The 20,037-nt window shown below is 43.7% G+C and overlaps 1 protein-coding gene across 1 annotated transcript in view; it reads right to left on the bottom strand.

Annotated features, from left to right (window-relative positions):
- GALNT11 (polypeptide N-acetylgalactosaminyltransferase 11) overlaps nucleotides 1-20,037 on the bottom strand; it is a 366,701-nt gene that overhangs the window by 225,038 nt on the left and 121,626 nt on the right. Inside the window, exon 4 of the mRNA XM_069211112.1 lies at nucleotides 2,093-2,259. Within this exon, the coding sequence (XP_069067213.1) occupies nucleotides 2,093-2,259 (167 nt within the window). The remainder of the gene's footprint in view (nucleotides 1-2,092; nucleotides 2,260-20,037) is intronic.

Below are 20,037 nucleotides of genomic sequence, written 5' to 3'. Positions count from 1 at the left end.
TGTGAGTGGATTATGGCTGTCTCAGTAATTTGTGAGGGTAGGGTTTCTAGTGGCGAGCTTTGCTTTACTTTGAGAAGCGGACAAAGCATATGCTACTTGTTAGTTCATAGTCAGAAAACTATGGGGCTGGAAGCAGTGTAATGACATTGTTTTACAACTACACAAACTCCATGGAGACCTCCAGGGAATCCGTTTGAACCACTGACTCAGTCACAATGGCAAATGATATGATGTTGGTGCAGAAAAAGTGACAGAACTTGTGTTTATGGAAAAGATCGATCCACAGAGCAGGGAAGTAATTAGAGTATCAGACGAGATGAGCTTAAAAAAACAGAACGACATGATTTAGTGGCACTTTATGCAGCAGGTGGCATCTCACTCAACAGTTATAATCTCACTTAACATTTATACTCCAAGATATTTGTCATCGGCCATTTCATTTCACTAAAAAGCCAGAGGCATTCGCTCAAAGGAGCTATTTCTTTTTAAAACGAGGGGAACCAACTGCAAACACCTTCCATGCAGAGTACCCCGCAACACAAACAGACAAGAGTGCAGTGTTCTACATAGGTGAAGATGCTCTCAGCTATTTACCTTTGAATATTAAATCCGGAAATGTAAAAACTCTTAATGATTCAATTGTAGAGATCTGATGTAAAAGCAAAGGACACAGGTTCGAATCTGTGCATCTGCTCACTCTATCATCCTTTAGAGATCGACACAATGAGTATCACTGGGGGACTTATTACGAGTGGCTTGGGCACAGGGGGTCCAATTTCACACCACTAGAATCAACAAAGGGGGTAGGGGTTGAAAGGAAAATATCCGCAATTCAGAGTAGAACAATTAACATCCAATGAAAATGGGACCTTACTGGGATCGTCTGTAATTTCAGGCCTAATTCCCCTGGTAATTCTACATAGTTCCCCAGACTTTCTCACAGAAAATACAGCTCCTTTCAGTAGCCAAAAACTCCAGGTGAAAGTACAGAGATCCACAGTGTTCCTGCTAGCCTCATAATTCTGATGAGGTGCTGTACTGACCCAATTAGAATTATGGGGCCACTCATAACGAGGGCCTGAATGGGTAATGAAAACATATCTCAGAAGGACCCATAGTTCATTCCTTTCACTGAGTACATCAGATACGTTTTCTAAGTATATTTAGAGAGCTGAGTGGGAACATGAAAGGCGTGCAGGATGCCAAATTAGGTTTATTTAATATAACCTTACAGACAAAATCTGAAACAACATCCTTCTTGCTTGCCTCGTAGCTCCAGCAGTTCAGAAAACAACTGCAGATGCACCTCTTGCACATCCACTAATCCGTAACCAATAAGGAGCTGACCAGCTGCAACCAACCCACTCAGCCCCTACACGAAAGAGACACTCACTCAAATATTCTACATAACCTGTTTTAGTGCAATAAACAACAGTTTTGAAATCCGCACATAGGTAGGCAGCTCTCCACATGTGGCTAAATTGACTTAATGTCAACAGAATACCACACTGCTTGCCGTGGCACTCCTTTAACAAATTATGGCACTCTGCGAGTTATTGTCAGGATAATAATTTATGGCGTCAACCAAAGCCAATCGGACTAGATAATCTGTGGACATTAGTTGCCAAAACATGTGTCCATGTGGCAAGCATCCACAAGCTTAATTTGCTTGTGTCAGTCTAGCTGGTTGTTGAAATTCTGTGTTAAAAACTGGAAATTAAAAGGTTCTTAAGTTCAAGATTTATACCTGAATTAAACAGCTACTTTGCATAAAACCCCCTAATAACTCTTTAAATTCCAGTTTCAAAACGTTCAATTATTTGTTTTGGATAGTAAAGCCAAAGAGATTTCCCCATTTTCTGTGTGGGCATTGCGCTGGAAGCATTGTGGAAACTGGGAGGAGCTATGCGCTAGAAACTGAAGACTACCTTGGGGTCCGCAGACCTACACACATGACCAAGCACCTGAGTACACTTTTGGGTGATTAGTGCACTATACAAATCAATATAACATAACATATAACATGAGGGAGGCTGTGAAGAGGAAGGTTAATTTGGGTTAGGCCTGTACCTCGGGCATAAGCCTCACTCACCTAGTTCACTTTTGTCATCCACTAATATAATTTCATGAAGAAGATTTGCAGGTGTGCGATCCAATACACTGTGCACAGTCCGGAGCAAAGCAGAAAAGGCTTCATTGTAGAAGCAAATCACAATGCTGGCAACTGGAAGACTGGGAGGGTAATACTTCCCTGAACACCTGCAAACAGGTAAAACATGAAACACATAAGTGAAGTGACGCTCTTCGCCTCAGTAAAATTACAGTTGAGCGGACAGCCTACATGAGCTGTTCAGAATGGCTGCACATAACATGGTGTCAATATACACCATTTGGAAAAGAGCAATTTAGGATTACCAGAAAAAGCCAAAGAGTCACACATACAATGTAAAAGCAAGATCATACACTAAACGTACACTTCTATTTGAATCATATTTACCACACAAGAGGCATTCTCCATTGATCCACGCGTAAGTGTCTTGTCAGAGAGCGAGAGAATATCCGAACCCGTTAATGGAAAGCAAAATGTAGCAAACAGAATCACAGATTTTTGGCATGCAGTAGCAGAGCCACTTAAATTCGTAAACTATGTGCCACCATGAGGCACTGATGAGATGCTAGGGGCCATGAGACACAGTACTCTTCATTTTGCCCTGTCTGGAAGGCATATATGCAAATTATTTTTGTCTGAGCACTGCTTAGTGGACATGTAATTGGGGTTGCAGCTAGTCTGTGCCTTCCTTTTGCATTAGACCGGGTTTGTTTTTTCAATCAGATGATGTAGAATCTGCATTTTACTAAGGGTTATTTCGTGTGAATGTTGTTTGTGCTTATACTCAGGGAAAAACCTCCAGCCATCCAAAGTACCATAGATTACATGTAGTGTCATCATGAAATGGTGAGGCAGGAGCGGACTGTAAATTGAGTGGGAAGCAGTTAGCGAGAGAGATAAAGACTAAGCATAAGTTTAGAAGGGGAGGCACACCATCTCATCTCAGGGGTCGCAGATTATAAGCATGATTTTAAAAGGCTACTGAGGGCCTGTGTCAAATTATACCATGAGCAGGGTGTCAGGTTTCAAATGAAGGCCTACTTTTGACAGAACCAATCATTGTGAAGCCGGTAATTATCAGGTTAAAGCCCATGATCCAAATTTAAGCTGTCGTAACATGAGGTTTAATAGTCATGACACTAACAAATGACGAAACAGAAAAGCTAGTAATAAATTGATTTATTAAATCTATTTTGGATGAAGCTTTACAAAAAGGTTTAAGTGTTGTTCCGACAAGTAACTCCTAGACTGAAATAGAATTTCAAATATTGAATACCTAAGAATACTACAGTGACTTTTTTTTTTTTTTTTACCTTATGCCAGGCCTTTGAGCCAACCCCCTTCAGCTTCAGCGTGCCGCCAAAGGTTGGATGGCTGTGGCAGTGTTGGGTTTAGGGCTTGGCCAGAGGCCTGAGCCTGTGGCCAAACCCCTTTGCGCACTGACAAAGGCTGTGTCGGGGGTAGTTGGAAAGACGAGAAAAGGTGTTCGAATGCAGGGCCTGGCCAGTTTCCAGGCCCTGTGGCCAACACCCTGCTGTGAAGGAGTTGGCTGTAGTCTGGTAGAGGGGGTTGGTTGTATGTTCAAGTCTGAATATGATCAAAAATCCCAGAAATTCACTGAAAAAGAAAAGGTTAAAGTTACAATATTTTAGATTAGTAATAAGATATTACTTTACGTTACAATATTCCCTAGAAATTCACTGAAAAAAACAAATGTTAACTTGACTTATAGTTAGGTGTTGAAATGAGATAAAGATTACGATTTAAATATAAAAAACTGAAAATCACCAGTTATAGTTTACTGAGCTAACTACAACTTGCGACCCCCCCATTTCCTGCTTATGACCTCACATATTACATTATTCAAGATATGTTAAATGACATAACTGATGACAACACTGTGACTGCATCCTAAAGGGTTTGAAGACATGAAGTAAGTCACCAGGATACACCTGTGGTCTATTTTCTATCACTAATCACGTGGTAATGGATATATCATTTGACCACATGCTAGATACCATAGCATATCTGTCAAGTCATCCACATCTGTTGGATGGTACCCCCTTTTTTATTGGTATTCATCCACCTAAAAAACAAAATTCCTCCAAAGACTCTTAGACATGCACTTTTTAAACCTTTGACACCCTTAAAAAAAGCATCTGTTCTCTATTTACCTTAACACGATGACCCTCTTAAAGACTTCAGATGACTCGGAATTTTAAGATGAGAGGTTGACAGGTATGCATTTACCAATCAAAAGACACCTTCTGCCAGGCTCTATGGACAACCTTCTGCAGTTTGGTAAAATCCACTACACACATTCCTGAAATAGGCACAACGGCATACAACCTCAAAGTCATGTTTAAACCTACATTAACATAAAACACCTCTAAGTGGGACATCACAACATTCTATATTATTCAAGAACCTGTAATGCCTCACAATCTTCAGCTAAATTCCGAAAAAAAAACAACCACACGTTAGCAAAATCCTCACTACACAGAACTTCTTTACAGCACTTTATTACAACTACTTAACACTTTAATGTGCCCAGATAACTGCTGGTGAATAATCTATTGCAACAGAACAAAATAGTTTCTTACCTGTAGATGCAGTTTTACAGCTTGAATTTTTTTTTTCTGGATTCAGATGCTGTGCATTATTTTGCCATCCAGTGGTTGGGTCTGTAATGAGCCACTTCTTTTCTAGTCCTTTTTTATTTTTTTAATTATTTTTTCATGTTACTGGGCGTCGACCGATACCTCATTTGGTATGCCCTCCCCTGGAAGCTCCCACTCTTAGTAGTCATCTTTGGATTCTTTTTTTTTTTCATTTTCATATTCTCAGTGGAGGTGGGTGGTTCGCTTGTAAATCCAGGAAATTCTTCAAGCTGCAAAAACTACACCTTCAGGTAAGAAACTATTTTGTTTTGCATTGAGAATCTTTTCTGGACTCACATGCTGTGCACAGATTTCGTACCAGTTTTGTTTTGCGATGGTTGGGTTGAAGATGAACTTTGATTTGTAAACAGATGTTTTAACACTTTTTGTCCCACTTCAGCTTCCTTGTGCATTTGAATGTCTATGCACTAGTGTTTTGTGAACATGTGTACAGATGACTACGTTGCTGCCATACTAATGCCCTGAAAGGGTATATTTTCTAGAAAGACAATGGTTGCTTCTTTCTCCCTTGCTGAGTACGCTTTTGGGGTCAAGTTTAGTTGTACCTACAAACCCGTATGGCACAATTGTATGGTTTTTGTGATCCATCTGGCAACTGTGCCCTTAGTTATTAATTTTCCCAAACTGTTGTCTGCAAAGGAAACATATAGTTGCTTTGCTTTCCTAATTGCCTTTATCTTCTCAATATAATACATGATTGCACATCTTGCATCCAGCGTGTATAACACCCTTTTCACCTGATTCTTTGGCTTTTTCCAAAAGCCTGGAATTTGTATGGTTTGATTTAAGTGCAAGTCTGGAATCACCTTCGGGGAAGAACTAAGGATCTGTCCTCGTGTCTATTCTGTCCTTGTGGACCTGCAAGTATGGCTCTTAGAATATGAGTGCTTGTATTTCACTCACCCTACAAAATGATGTTATAGGCACTAGGAGAGCTGTCTTTAGTGTGAGCATCTTTAATATGGCCTTGTGTAAAGGCTCAGTTGGTGTCTTCATTAGTTGCGTTAGCACAACATTTAGATTCCATGTAGGTGCTGATACTGTCCTTGGTGGTGCATTCTTTTTGCTCTGTCTAACAAATGCTCTATTACTGGAGATGTGAAGAAGGTTCTTCCTATTTGGCCTCTTGTGTAGACCACAACTGTGGCTAAATGTACCTTTGAGGATATATATGTTACATTGCTCTCTAGCAGGTGTGCCTTATATTATAGCACAGTTCCATCTTCAGTGCTTTTTCCCCAGCAAGCCTACTTTATGACGCCATAATAAGTATCTCTTATTTGGTTATTTTAGCACTTCCCTTCTGTTGGCTTTCTTGCTTCTCTAAGAGCAAACATTATGTTTTCTGGTAGCTTTACATGACTGAATTCTAATTCTACAGGAGCAAAGGGCCAGGCTCAAATTCTCTGGTTCTAGGTGTAGTATCCTTCCTTCTTCCACTGCCAACAAATCTTGTTGCCTTGGCAATTTCAGAATGTTGCCCTGTGCCATTTCCATTAGTTCTGAGAACCACATTAGTTTTACCCACTGAGGGGCAATTAGTATTAGTCATTTTGTTCCTTTTGCATTTGTTGATCACTTTGTGTAACAGTGGTATCAGGGGAAAAGCGTACGCAAATATCCCTGACCAGTTTATCAACAGAGCATTCCCTAGGGATTGTGGGTGTGGCTGTCTGGATGCAAAGTTTCAGCATGTTGTGAATAGGTCTACTTTTGCAGTTTCCCAATTCCAGAAAATCGGTCTGAGTACCACTTGATTGAGTTCCCATTTGTGAGAGCATGATGTGTGTTTGCTCAATTTGTCCACTTCCACATTGTCCTTCCCTGGTGGATGAACTGCGGTTATATCTGTCTCTGAATGACCTACTTCCAGATTTCCTGAGTTAGCTTTGATAGAGCAAAGGATTGTGTCCCCCTTGCTTATTGAGTTAGAGCATTGTAGTGGTATTGTCTGTTTGGATCAATATTGTTGTCCCTAATAGTTGTTTCTGAGAGGCTTTGAAGGCTAGGAACACTTTAGCTCCATAACACTGACATGCTGTACTGCCTCTTGCGGTTTCCAGACCCCCTGGGCCTTGAGTGATCCCATGTAAGCTGCCAGGCATATATGAGAGACATTTGTTGTAATGATTACAGTTGGAGTTAGTTGTGCAAAGTTCCTTCCGTGTGTTCTATGCGATCTGTCCAACCATGCCATTTACTTCTGTAGCTTCTCTGTAACAACCACTACATCTTCCCAGTGCCCTATTACCTGTGACCATTGATTTTGTAGCCATTCCTAAAGTGGTCTCATATGTCATCTTTCATATGGAATCAAAGGGATGTATGAAACCATCTTCCCCAACAACCTTTCAATAATCTCATTGTCAGAGCTTGCCCTGTCTGGTAAAGGTGAGCTTCCTACAGTAGCAACTCTATTCTCTTCTCGCTGGGATATATCTTCCCTAGTACTGAATTGATCCTTACTCCAAGGAACCATTTTTCTTGTTCTGGAATTAGGGACAACTATTCTATAATTATAGAGAAATCCAGTGTGAAGAGTGTCTTCATAACCTGTATGCTTTTGGCATTTGTTGTGGGAGTCTGCTCTTACTAGCCAGTCATCCAGATAGGGATAAAACACGTATCAACTGTCTTCTTAAGTATGCTGCTAGACACTTTATAAATAGCCTTAGATTTTATTCCAAAAGCTAATACTCTGAACTGGTAGTGAGTTTTGTTCACCATAAATCTCAAGTATTCCTTCTGTTTTGGATTCATTTTGGATATGCAAGTGGGGGACAGATGTAGCAAAAGAAAATTTTGCGAGCTGCAAATTGCGAGTCAGACCGACTCGCAATTTGCAACTCGCAAAATTGTATGCAGAAAGGTGTCTCAGACACCTTCTGCGACTCGCTATGGGGTCGCAAAGACCCACCTCATGAATATTAATGAGGTGGGTCGCATTTTGCGACCCAATAGCGAGTCCATGCATTCACAGGGATGGTGGTCTGCTGAAGACAGCAGACCTCCATGTCTGTGACTGCTTTTTTAATAAAGCATTTTTTTTAAAAATTTTATTGCAGCCCGTTTTCCTTAAAGGAAAACGAGTTGCAATACAGACAAATAATGAAACCATTTGGTTTCCTTTTTTCAGAGTAGGCAGTGGTCCATTGGACCACTGCCTGCTCTGAAAAATTATTTCTAGCAACATTCACAAAGGGGAAGGGGTCCCATGGGGACCCCTTCCGTTTGCGAATGAGTTAACACCCACTTCGGTACCGACTCGCAAAATGTGAATCAGCATCACGATGCCCGTTTTGAATGGCGCAAACTGCGTTTTTCGCAGTTTGCGACATGCAAACCGGTTCCTACATCTGGCCCTAAGTGTCTTTCCGATCTATAGTAGCCATGTAATCCCCCTTTTGGAATTGTGGAATGACTTCTTGTAAGGTTGCCATGTTGAATTTTTTTATCTTTATAAACTTGTTTATGAATCTGAGGTCTAGAATTAGTTGTAGAGACCCATGTACCTGTGGGAAAAGAAATATGTTGACCACTTTCTCCTCATAATGTGTTCACTTGGTACCTTTCCTATTGCTCTTTTTTTCAGCAATTCCTCTATAATTTTGAGCAGCCATGGTGCTTCCTCATCCAGAAGAACTTTTTCTTTGGTCCCTTTGCTGGTGGTATCTTGGTCAATTCTATGCAATATCCAAACTTTATTACATTTAATTTACATTTGTCTGATGTTATCTTCCTCCACTCCTGAAGGAAGTTTTTTATTCTGCCTCTCACTGGGGTTGAGTGTAACAGGCTGTTTGTGAAAGTCACTTGTGCGCTAGGTTTGTGCTTCCCCAGTGAGGCTGCCCCCCTCTACATGGTCTTCCTCGAAAGGATTGGTACACGTGCTGCTGGTACTGCCATTGCTGCTGTGGTGTAGATGAGTGGCTGCTACTTTGAAAGCCCTGATTTAGAAGCTAGCCTGGAAACTGGCTCTTCCTGTAGGTCTGCATGCTGACGCAGCCTTTTCTCATGTTTACCCTTAATTACCACTCTCCCATAGACTTTGCATTCTCATCCTTTTTGAGCTGTTGAAGTGTCTTGTCAAAAGTGCCCCCAAATAGCTGTACCCCATAAAAGGGTGTATTTATAATGTTGGCTTGCACCTCCAGTTTCAATCCTGACATTTGTAACCATGAATGGTACCAAAATGTTGTTCCCGCCATCATTTGATGACTTGGTGTGTTGGCCGCATCTAATGCTGATTTTAGGCATGTATTTGCAATGTTCTTGCTTTCCTTTGCAAGGCTTGCTGCTCTCTTTCTGTATTGGTCAGGTAAGTTTATCATGAGCTCTGCCATCTCCTCCCAATGCTGTTATGCAAACCTGTTCGGGAGGGTGTTTGAGTTCCCCAATGCCATTGATTGGCCACGCTCCTCTAGAATTTTCTGCATATGAGATTCATCCTTTTACTCTCTTTGTCTGGAGGGATGTTTGCATTCCTCCGCTCTGTGGAAGTGATGATGAAGTCAGCTGGTACAGTCATTAATGTAGGCAGGGTCTTTTGACGAATGTTGATATTTTTCTCTGCCCCTGGTGTCACTGCTCTGCATGTGGTGGGCTCTTTGAATGCCTCCCTTCCCTCATCCAATACACTGGGTGGCATTGGAAGGAATTGATTCTTTGTCTGTGATAAAATTAAGGTCTCTAGTAAGAAACATGATCAAGACTTTTACTCTACTAGCCGCACTCCATGACTGTCTGCCGCCTTCTTTATAATGTGATTGTACAACACAATATCATCTGGAGGCGAAGGCCTCAATGGATATAAAATCTACCCCTCCTTCAGGGGAGTCAGTCTCTATTTCATACCAATGAGTTTCTGCATATTTGGAGTCTTCTGAACCCTGAAACAGTCCCAGGCCTTCCTGATGATCTTCCTCCTTGTAGAAGGATTCCCAGACTTCTTCCTGGGGCTCTGGTGTCATGGAAGCGTCCAACTCTTCAACCTCCTTCTCCCCTTGATCTTTCAGCATCAAAGATTTTTGAGGAATCTTAAATTCCTTAAGAGAAGTGAAATCCTTCTTTTTCTAGTTTAACGCTGCCATTTCAGCTTTGAGGCGCTTCTTCTTTCTCTCCATCTCCACTGAGCATTCATCAGGGTCGATTTTCATTTCAACGTCAAAGAATCCTTTGACGATGTGTCGCTCATCAAGTTCTTATCTCCTCCCTATATTTTCCTTGTTTCAATGTCGAAACGTCTCAACTTCAAGCATCTTTTAACGACTGAGCCTTTTCAGGAGACTTGCCACCTGCAGTGTCCCTTTCAAGGCATCCAAGGTGTTCTTTGTCTCTGGGCTTGCTTTCGATCGGCGACCTCTTTGATCTTGACGCTTTCTCTACTGCCTTATAGGACAGTTTTTTCAGTTAACTTGTGGTCTCTTCTTGAGTGGTTCCCCCTCAACCTTGATGATTCTCAAGTCAGCATCAGATACTTCTGCACCCTCGAGGATGTATTTCATTGTACCTCGAAAGACTTAGGTCTCACAAGGATGGTGTAGGCTTCTGTCCCTGCCTGGGATACTGCTCCCATCTTTGCTTCTCCCTTGCCTTCAGCGTCTTCGACTTAACCCAGCACAGGCATCGCTTTGATGGTCTACCGGCAGTCAGAGATTGGAGACTTAGTGTTGAACCTTCTGTGCAAACTTATGGTGGTAATTTGGACTGAACTGGAACAGAGTCTTCTACATCACTCTTAACAGGGAGTCCCTTGTCTGGGCATTCTCTAACCACTGAGGAAATCTCACCTTACTCTAGGGATCTCTCCCCATACCTCTTATTCGATGATCTTCTTCCGAATTTCTTCAACTTCTTTGACAGACTTATTCTGAACTTTTCTGCTTTCACAACTTGGAGAGCCTTCAGCAAATTATCCAGACTCAAAGGCAGTTAAAAAGAATCTAAAGATGGTGACCAAGAGTGGGAGCTTTCGAGAGAGGTGTATGACATCACAGGAAACACCATGCGGGGGAAATCAGATGACAACTAGCAAGAAGAAAAAAATAAAAAAATAAAAGGACTAGAAAACTAGAAAAAAAGTGAAAATTCTGGACCCAACCCCTAGGTGGCAGAATAATACACAGCATGTAAATCCAGAAAAGAAACAGGCTTTGGTTTTAAGCCATAACCTCCTTAGAAACATAGCTCTGCAACCCACATCGTGTGCTCAACATTTACCTTGTTTAACATGGAGTACTCTTTGCATTCCAAACTTTAGTGATTTGTAAACAGTGCACCATATATTTTAATACATGTACAACCACACTTGCTTCTAGAGCTTACGCTATTTCTATGCTATGCACCCCACACATGTACACTGATGAACTCTATGCGATATATGATGGTGGTGTCATCAATTACGTCATTTGAGAAGTCATCAATAATGCTTAACATGTTATGGGTAAGGAAGTATGTGAGGTACTGAGCTGTGCTTAGCGAAGGCACAAATTATACTTAGCTCAGTAAACTATGGGCCTGATTTACAGTTTGGCTGACAGGGTATTGCAGCACAATGCAACATAGTATCTTGCCCGCCTGCCTCGTTCAGAGTTGGCTGGACCATAAACATGTGGCTACAGGCTGACTGAGAATAGGTAGAGGCAGTCAGAACTCAGAATGTGATCATGACACTGTTTTATGACAAACAACATTAGAAGCACCTTTACAGCAGTTATTGTCATCACATAAGCAATGAGCAAGTGAAGCTTTTGTTGGAAGTTAATGGACGCTCAACATATCTAACAAAAGGTAATATTTCCAAATGACTAATTAAGTGGAGGAAGTAAAACACCCAGTTACCGGGAGGCAGCATTATTTGGTATTCAAAAATGTCAGTGTGCCCTCCTTGGACCCATAGGTGAGAGGCATGAAAATGTATCATAGAGGGCATAGAGCAAATACCATGACAGGGTATGTTAATCACAACACATGGGGTATTTAGTGTAGACAAGCAATCTGGAACACAAGTTAGTACAGGACAAAACTCATCGAAAATGGAAACCTTAACAGTATCTTGTGCAAGACGGCAAACCAGAAGAAGTGCCCAGTTAAGTTGTTTAGATTTGCAAAGGAAAAGAAGAGATCATTTCAGAGTAATAATAGGCAAGTAAGCATTAACAACTGTGACGCTACTTGTGAAATCAGCATTGCTATTGTGTGAAAGATGAAGAAGCATTGAGGAGACATTTTTGCCATAAGATGAGGTGGTCATTCAACAAAATTCTTTATAAAAAGAAAAGTGATACAAAAGAATCTAAGAACAAGTTACTTACCTTCAGCAATGTTCTTCCTGGAGGATACCCTAACTGCAGATAGCTTACTTTTAGAATATGCCCAGGTGCTAGAATAAATCCAGAATATTGCTCTTGAATGGGTAGGCAGAGCTGTGTGTGGCTCCACTCTGACTTTGTACAACTCCAGAAGTGATGAGAGAGGTACATGATGCCCCATTGCTATGTGCGGACACCAATTTCTTTCTTGAATCTATCTCCGTCATCGGACGTTGAGCCCAAAAATACTTTGAAGAGCTTTTGTACGAATCTTTAGTTTGGGACCTTTCTAGATGAAAAAGAGGCTGCTCCACCAACTGAGGAGGTGGAGGTGGGATGACTGTGAGTAACCTGTGGTTACCCAAAGTATTCATTAGAAAAAGCTAAACTAAAGGTAAGGAACTTGTTTTTCTTAAGGATACTTCTAACCTCAGACTGCTCACCTTCAGAGAAGATACCAAAGCAGTACCTCCCAAGGTGGTAGGCATTTGGAATGGCTCAGATCAAAAGGTCCCACAGGACCAAATGGGTGAAATGCTGCTTCAGCGTGTGTACGGATACCCATGTTGCAGCCTGACAGATGTCAAGAACAAGTCCTCCATGTACCAGCACAGTAATAGTAGCCCTGTAACTGGTGGAATAGGCGCCAATGCCCCCCAGAAGCTGCTTCTTGGCTAGTGTGCAGAAGATCTGAATGCAAAGGACCATCCACTTTGTAAATTTCTTCACTGGTTTGGCCCTCTTTGCCCCAGAGAATATCACGAAGTACTGATCCTCCACCAAATCCTCCCCTATGAAATCACAAAGGGTTTTGGAGTAAACAACTGAGTCTACCATTTTAGGAACCTCATTACGACATGTAATTTGAACAAGAATGGTGGGTCTGGCAAACATAAAAAAGGCCAAATGTGCCCACAGAATACCCTTGCTGGGGTCAAAGATAAACAAACAATAAGCCATCCAACAGTTTGGCCTGTAACGTGTCAGTATTGCAGGTGACACACCTGGCTACAAACTTGTCCCAGCGCCCTGCGTAGACAGACTTGCAGAAGTATACCTGGCAGCCAGGATGTCATCTGCAGCTTTGGAAGAAGATTGAACACAGTCAAATGCCCTCACTGAATATACCTCCATAGAGCCTCAAAACTATGCAGTTCAGGGTGAGGACCCTGATCAGCTGCAGCGACAGGATATCCTTCTGAAGCGTTAGCTTGATCAGAGGACATATGTTCATGCCCAGACAGTTCGGGTAACGCACTTTCCTTGCACAATCCAGACCAACAAGAATGACTTGGATCGGTCATTCATGATCTTATTCAGAACTTCTTCAGAACTTGGGGCAAGAGAGGCAGCAGTAGAAAAGCATACAGGAATGCCGTGCTCCACTCTATCTGAACACATTTCGGAGAGAGATTTCTTGGATACTCCAGCACGCAAACATTTTTATTCTGCGAGTAGTGGCAGTAGTGAACAGATCTAGATAGGGTCCTCACTGTTTGAAGATACCCTGTGCCACCGTGCATTGTAACCACCTTTTAAGATCTGCCAGGCACCACCAGCTGCATTGGTCCGCCCTGATGTTCAAATATTCCTCCAGCTGGTTCATGATCAGGAAATGCCATAATGCACCAGCCAGCTCAAGAGAATGCATGCCTCCTGGCACACGAGTCAGGACCCCACCCCATCTTACTTGTAGCACATGGTGGTGGTGTTGTCCATGAGAACCTGAACCAACCTGCTGCTGTGAACCCCCAAGTCAGACTCCATTATTACAAATTAAGTTAGTCTGCCTACCTTTGGTTCACAGTCAACACACCATTATCCTTCATAGAACTTCTGATAGTGTCAATTTCACCTAAATACTGATATTTTATAACATCAGGTGATACAAATCTGATAAACACTTGGATATCTACATCTCTAGGTTTAATAGTAGATATGAAAAGTAAACATGTAGTCCAAGCTCACTAATTTTAATCACCCAGGATAAGACTGGTTGCACTTCGAATTTTGAATAATCAAACTTGATTTTGTACTGAAAGCCAAAAGCCAGTGGTCAGTATCCTATACAAACCCCAGAAACTGACCATTGAGGAGGAGACACCTTTGCACCAAGTTATCAGGAGAGGCCCACCAGACTGCCAGAGCATTCAATCTTATGCCAAGCATTAATTCAGTGAAGGGAGAAGCTGAGCTCAGCTGATTGTATGTTTTCAACATTCTAAAACATGTTGGAACTATTAACTTATTCTTGCTGCTAAAAACATGCACAAGTACTGTTCTAATTATATTCTGTGGCTGGTAGTAACTAACAAAATACAAACACCACCCTCGCAGGAATGCTAAGTGGGTTGTATGGGGCTGCGGGCTGCAGTTTAAATGGACTTCCTCAGTGATTGAACAAAGTCCTTGCAAAAATGGGCTAGGAACCCAACCCCTGCAGACCTGGGATCTAGAACCCAGGACTTGTACCACTCCCTTTGATGGACAGTAGGAAGGCTTTCAAGGCCAGCTGAATGGCTCACAACTTCAACAGACTGATGTGGAGATGAGTCTCCACTGGAGACCAGAGTCCTCTATCTCCACCTCTCTGAGATGACCTCCCCATTCCAGCAGCAAGACATCTGTCACCAACATGAGCTCTGGATGGGTCAGCAAGCAAGCTCTACCACTGTGCCCGTTCAGCCACTATTGCATGTCTTTTGCAGTCTACTCTGAAACCTAGATGGGAGCCAACGGATAACCCTGTTGCTGGTCCCACTAAGAACTCAGGTTCAACTGCAGAGCCTGCATATGTCACCTGCCATAATCGAAGAGCAGTGTACGGGATGCCAAGAGGGCCCTGAACCTCTGAGCCACTGCCCAGACCTACAAAAGAGACTGGAACATCTGGGTAATTGACTTAATGTCCTGGACTAGTCGTGGTGGGGAGAAGGCCTGAAAAATGCACCCTTTCCTTCATGGCACCTGTAAGGAAATGCCTCCTTGGCATGGTTACCCCCTGACTTTTTGCCTTTGCTGATGCTATGTTTTTAATTGAAAGTGTGCTGAGGCCTGCTAACCAGGCCCCAGCACCAATGTTCTTTCCCTAACCTGTACTTTTGTTTTCACAATTGGCACACCCTGGCATCCAGATAAGTCCCTTGTAACTGGTACCCCTGGTACCAAGGGCCCTGATGCCAGGGAAGGTCTCTAAGGGCTGCAGCATATCTTATGCCACCCTGGGGACCCCTCACTCAGCACAGACACACTGTTTGCCAGCTTGTGTGTGCTGGTGAGGACAAAACGAGTAAGTCGACATGGCACTCCCCTCAGGGTGCCATGCCAACCTCACACTGCCTATGCAGTATAGATAAGTCACCCCTCTAGCAGGCCTTACAGCCCTAAGGCAGGGTGCACTATACCATAGGTGAGGGCACCAGTGCATGAGCACTGTGCCCCTACAGTGTCTAAGCAAAACCTTAGACATTGTAAGTGCAGGGTAGCCATAAGAGTATATGGTCTGGGAGTCTGTCAGACACGAACTCCACAGCACCATAATGGCTACACTGAAAACTGGGAAGTTTGGTATCAAACTTCTCAGCACAATAAATGCACACTGATGCCAGTGTACATTTTATTGTGAAATACACCCCAGAGGGCACCTTAGAGGTGCCCCCTGAAACCTTAACCAACTACCCGTGTAGGCTGACTGGTTTTAGCAGCCTGCCACACTCGAGACATGTTGCTGGCCACATGGGGAGAGTGCCTTTGTCACTCTGTGGCTAGTAACAAAGCCTGCACTGGGTGGAGATGCTATCACCTCCCCCAGGCAGGAGCTGTAACACCTGGCGGTGAGCCTCAAAGGCTCACCCCCTTTGTTCCAGCACCACAGGGCATTCCAGCTAGTGGAGTTGCCCGCCCCCTCCGGCCACGGCCCCACTTTTGGCGGCAAGGCCGGAGGAGATAATGAGAAAAACAAGGAGGAGTCACTGGCCAGTCAGGACAGCCCCTAAGGCAACCTGAGCTGAAGTGACTCTGACTTTTAGGAATCCTCCATCTTGCAGATGGAGGATCCCCCCAATAGGGATAGGAATGTGACCCCCTCCCCTTGGGAGGAGGCACAAAGAGGGTGTAGCCACCCTCAGGGCTAGTAGCCATTGGCTACTGCCCTCCCTGACCTAAACACACCCCTAAATCCTGTATTTAGGGGCTCCCCTGAACCTAGGAAATCAGATTCCTGCAACTTACGAAGAAGAGGACTGCTGAGCTGAAAAACCCCTGCAAAGAAGACGGAGACACCAACTGCTTTGGCCCCAGCCCTACCGGCCTGTCTCCCCGCTTCAGAAGAAAACTGTTCCAGCGACGCTTTCCCCAGGACCAGCGACCTCTGAATCCTCAGAGGACTGCCCTGCTTCCAAAAGACCAAGAAACTCCCGAGAACAGCGGCCCTGTTCAACAAAGACTGCAACTTTGTTTCCAGAGGAGCAGATTTAAAGACCCCTGCAATCCCCGCAAGAAGCGTGAGACTTGCAACACTGCACCCGGCGACCCCGACTCGACTGGTGGAGAAACACCGCTTCAGGGAGGACCCTCCGGTGACTCCGAGACTGTGAGTAACCAAAGTTGTCCCCCCTGAGCCCCCACAGCGACGCCTGCAGAGGGAATCCCGAGGCTCCCCCTGACCGCGACTGTCTGAATCCAAAATCCCGACGCCTGGAAAAGACCATGCACCCGCAGCCCCCAGGACCTGAAGGATCGGAACTCCAGTGCAGGAGTGACCCCCAGGAAGCCCTCTCCCTTGCCCAGGTGGTGGCTACCCCGAGGAGCCCCCCACTTGCCTGCCTGCATCGCTGAAGAGACCCCTTGGTCTCTCATTGAAACCTATTGAGAACCCGACGTGTGTTTGCACACTGCACCCGGCCGCCCCCGTGCTGCTGAGGGTGTACTTTTTGTGCTGACTTGTGTGTCCCCCGGTGCCCTACAAAACCCCCCTGGTCTGCCCTCCGAAGACGCAGGTACTTACCTGCTGGCAGACTGGAACCGGGGCACCCCCTTCTCCATTGAAGCCTATGTGTTTTGGGCACCACTTTGAACTCTGCACCTGACCGGCCCTGAGCTGCTGGTGTGGTGACTTTGGGGTTGCTCTGAACCCCCAACGGTGGGCTACCTTGGACCCCAATTTGAACCCCGTAGGTGGTTTACTTACCTGCAAGAACTAACATTACTTTATCTCCCCCAGGAACTGTGAAAATTGCACTAAGTATCCACTTTTAAAATAGCTATATGTGTTTTATGTAAAAAGTATATAGCTATTGTGATTATTCAAAGTTCCTAAAGTACTTACCTGCAATACCTTTCAAATGAGATATTACATGTAGAATTTGAACCTGTGGTTCTTAAAATAAACTAAGAAAATATATTTTTCTATAACAAAAACCTATTGGCCTGGAATTGTCTCTGAGTGTGTGTTCCTCATTTATTGCCTGTGTGTATGTACAACAAATGCTTAACACTACTCCTTTGATAAGCCTACTGCTCGACCACACTACCACAAAATAGAGCATTAGTATTATCTCTTTTTGCCACTATCTTACCTCTAAGGGGAACCCTTGGACTCTGTGCATACTATTCCTTACTTTGAAATATTGCATACATAGACAACTTCCTACAGCACCAATAAAGGATAGCCTCTGCCAAGGCATCAAGTGTGATTTTGACACATTCATAGTAAACTCCAGAGACCTCAGGAGGTTCATGGTCATCTGCAGGTGGTCTACAATTGACTGTGGGGAGCTTGCCTTTAACAGCCAGTCATAGCGGAAAACTGAAAATCCTGACCTTAAAATGTGTGCAGAGCCCACCACCATCACTTTTCTGAACACCCAAAATCCATTGAGGGTCAGGCCTGCAAACCTGGATGTGCTCCAGTGAGGAACTATAAAACCAATCACCTGCCTTTGCAGGGACCAATGTTTGTTGTAACCCCATAAGAATGTTTTACAGATACCAATGCTTGTTTACAAAGACCAATGCTTATTAACACCAATGCTTATTTAGGACACATGTTGCTCAAGCCTCCAGCATCCCTATGACATAGACTGGGTGTGGTCCCTATGACTGAGACTGGGTGTGGCTGGATGCAGCAGGTATTTAAACCACACCCGGCCTGTGGGAATTGCTTGCTGTAAAGGTCACCGGCTGCAGCAAAGTAGTCTCTGCTTCTCCACGTTTGATCTTCAGGTTCAGTACTGTAAACTGGATGCCGCTTCTGAGGAGTTGAAGAGTTTGAGAGAATTGACTACTAAAAAGGCAGTAATGCGCTGTGCTCACTCTAAAAGCATTTATTTGTGAAAACTTGACGCTTGCTGACTTGATATTCAAATGTTTCGGAACGTGATTCGCCTACGAAGGCACATCATTGGTGTTCTAGGTCATTGGGATGCTCGCTGATAGTCGTGTAATGAGGATTTCTAAGGGAAGCACCGCAAACTGAACATGCTCCTGGCCCACCTTGAATCACAAGTAGCACCTATGGGACTGCAGGACGGGTATATGAAGGCAGGTGTCTTACAGGTCCATGGCGACCATCCAGTTGCCTGGCAAAATAGAAACTATGCCAGCATGGGCATCATCAATTTGCTCTCTGAACACCTACTTGTGAAAGGACAGAGATCTAATATGAGATAAAGGCATCCATCCTTCTTCGACATGAAGAAATCGAGGGATTAACAGACAATTCCTATTTCCGGGGTAGGAACTCTCTGTGTGGCACCTTTAGCCAAAAGAGCCTTTACTTCTTAAAGCAAGATGGCTCTTCTGAAAGACATTCTGATTTTAGCGGAAGGTGCACTTAGACTAAAAGGAATGGAGGGGTATAGCTTTGTTAAACGATCTAAAGGAACATCCGTTGGATGTTATCTCTTGCCACTCTTGGAAAAAATGTCTGATCCTGCCCCTCATTGGACTGTTGTGTGTCATTAAGCACTACGGGCAAACTAAAGCGGGTTGGAGGCTGATGGAGCAGGTGCAGGTGACTCAGAAGTGCACTGCCCCAGATAACCTGGGTGGTTTGTGGTTGCCCCTGATGACCTGAGTGATGTCTGATCCCCTGAGCTAAGAAAGACTGCAGTGGGGGCCTTGGTGTTGCCAGTATGCTAGCCCACTGGACTAGTTATTGAATCTGCAGTTAGAAGTGTCTGTTAGAAATAAGATTTAGTATGAATAAACACATGACTTAGGATATGATATTTTATGTCTAGGACTTTCTGATCAAAAAGGATTAATGAAAATGTAATTATTCAAAAAAAGATTTGTCACCCATTGCATTAAAATACAAAAAGGTCACTTGCGGTTACTTAAAAGTATTTTGCTAAATAACATCAATTGTGTATTTTTGCAAGAGAAATTCACTCTAAATATTGAGAAAGTTGGAGTGAATCCCGCCATGGGTCAGCTTAGCCCCACATGATTTCAGGACATTGTTGAACCAGGCCCTTTTTGCAGGGCTATCCCCAAACTTTCCACCTTCTTCATCCAATTTTTTCTGACCCCTCTGTGTTGGCTTTAAGACTCTGGGCACTTTACCACAGCTAACCACTGCTAAAGTGCATATCCTCTCTGTCTGAATTGTGTTGGTGATTGGTTTCTCCATTGGTGTATTTGGTTTACCAGCAAGTCCGTAGTAAAGTGCACTATGTGTGCCCAGGGCCTGTAAATTAAATGCTACTAGTGGACGTGCAGCACTGACTGTGCCAACCATGAGTAGACCTGTAAACCTGTCTCAGACCTGCCACTGCAGTGTCTGTGTGGGAAGTTTTCAACTTCCATTTCAACCTGGTAAGTGTACCTACCTGCCAGGCCCAAACCTTCCTGTTTACTACATGTATGTCACCCCTAGGGTAGGCCCAAGTCAGCCCCATTGGCAGGGTGCAGTGTATTTAAGAGATAGGACATG

Source organism: Pleurodeles waltl, chromosome 10 (genome assembly GCF_031143425.1).
Source record: "Pleurodeles waltl isolate 20211129_DDA chromosome 10, aPleWal1.hap1.20221129, whole genome shotgun sequence".
In the NCBI taxonomy this organism is placed as follows: domain Eukaryota; kingdom Metazoa; phylum Chordata; class Amphibia; order Caudata; family Salamandridae; genus Pleurodeles; species Pleurodeles waltl.
The sequence above is the reverse complement of the archived record's forward strand: the minus strand, read 5'-3'. Positions and strand labels throughout refer to the sequence as shown.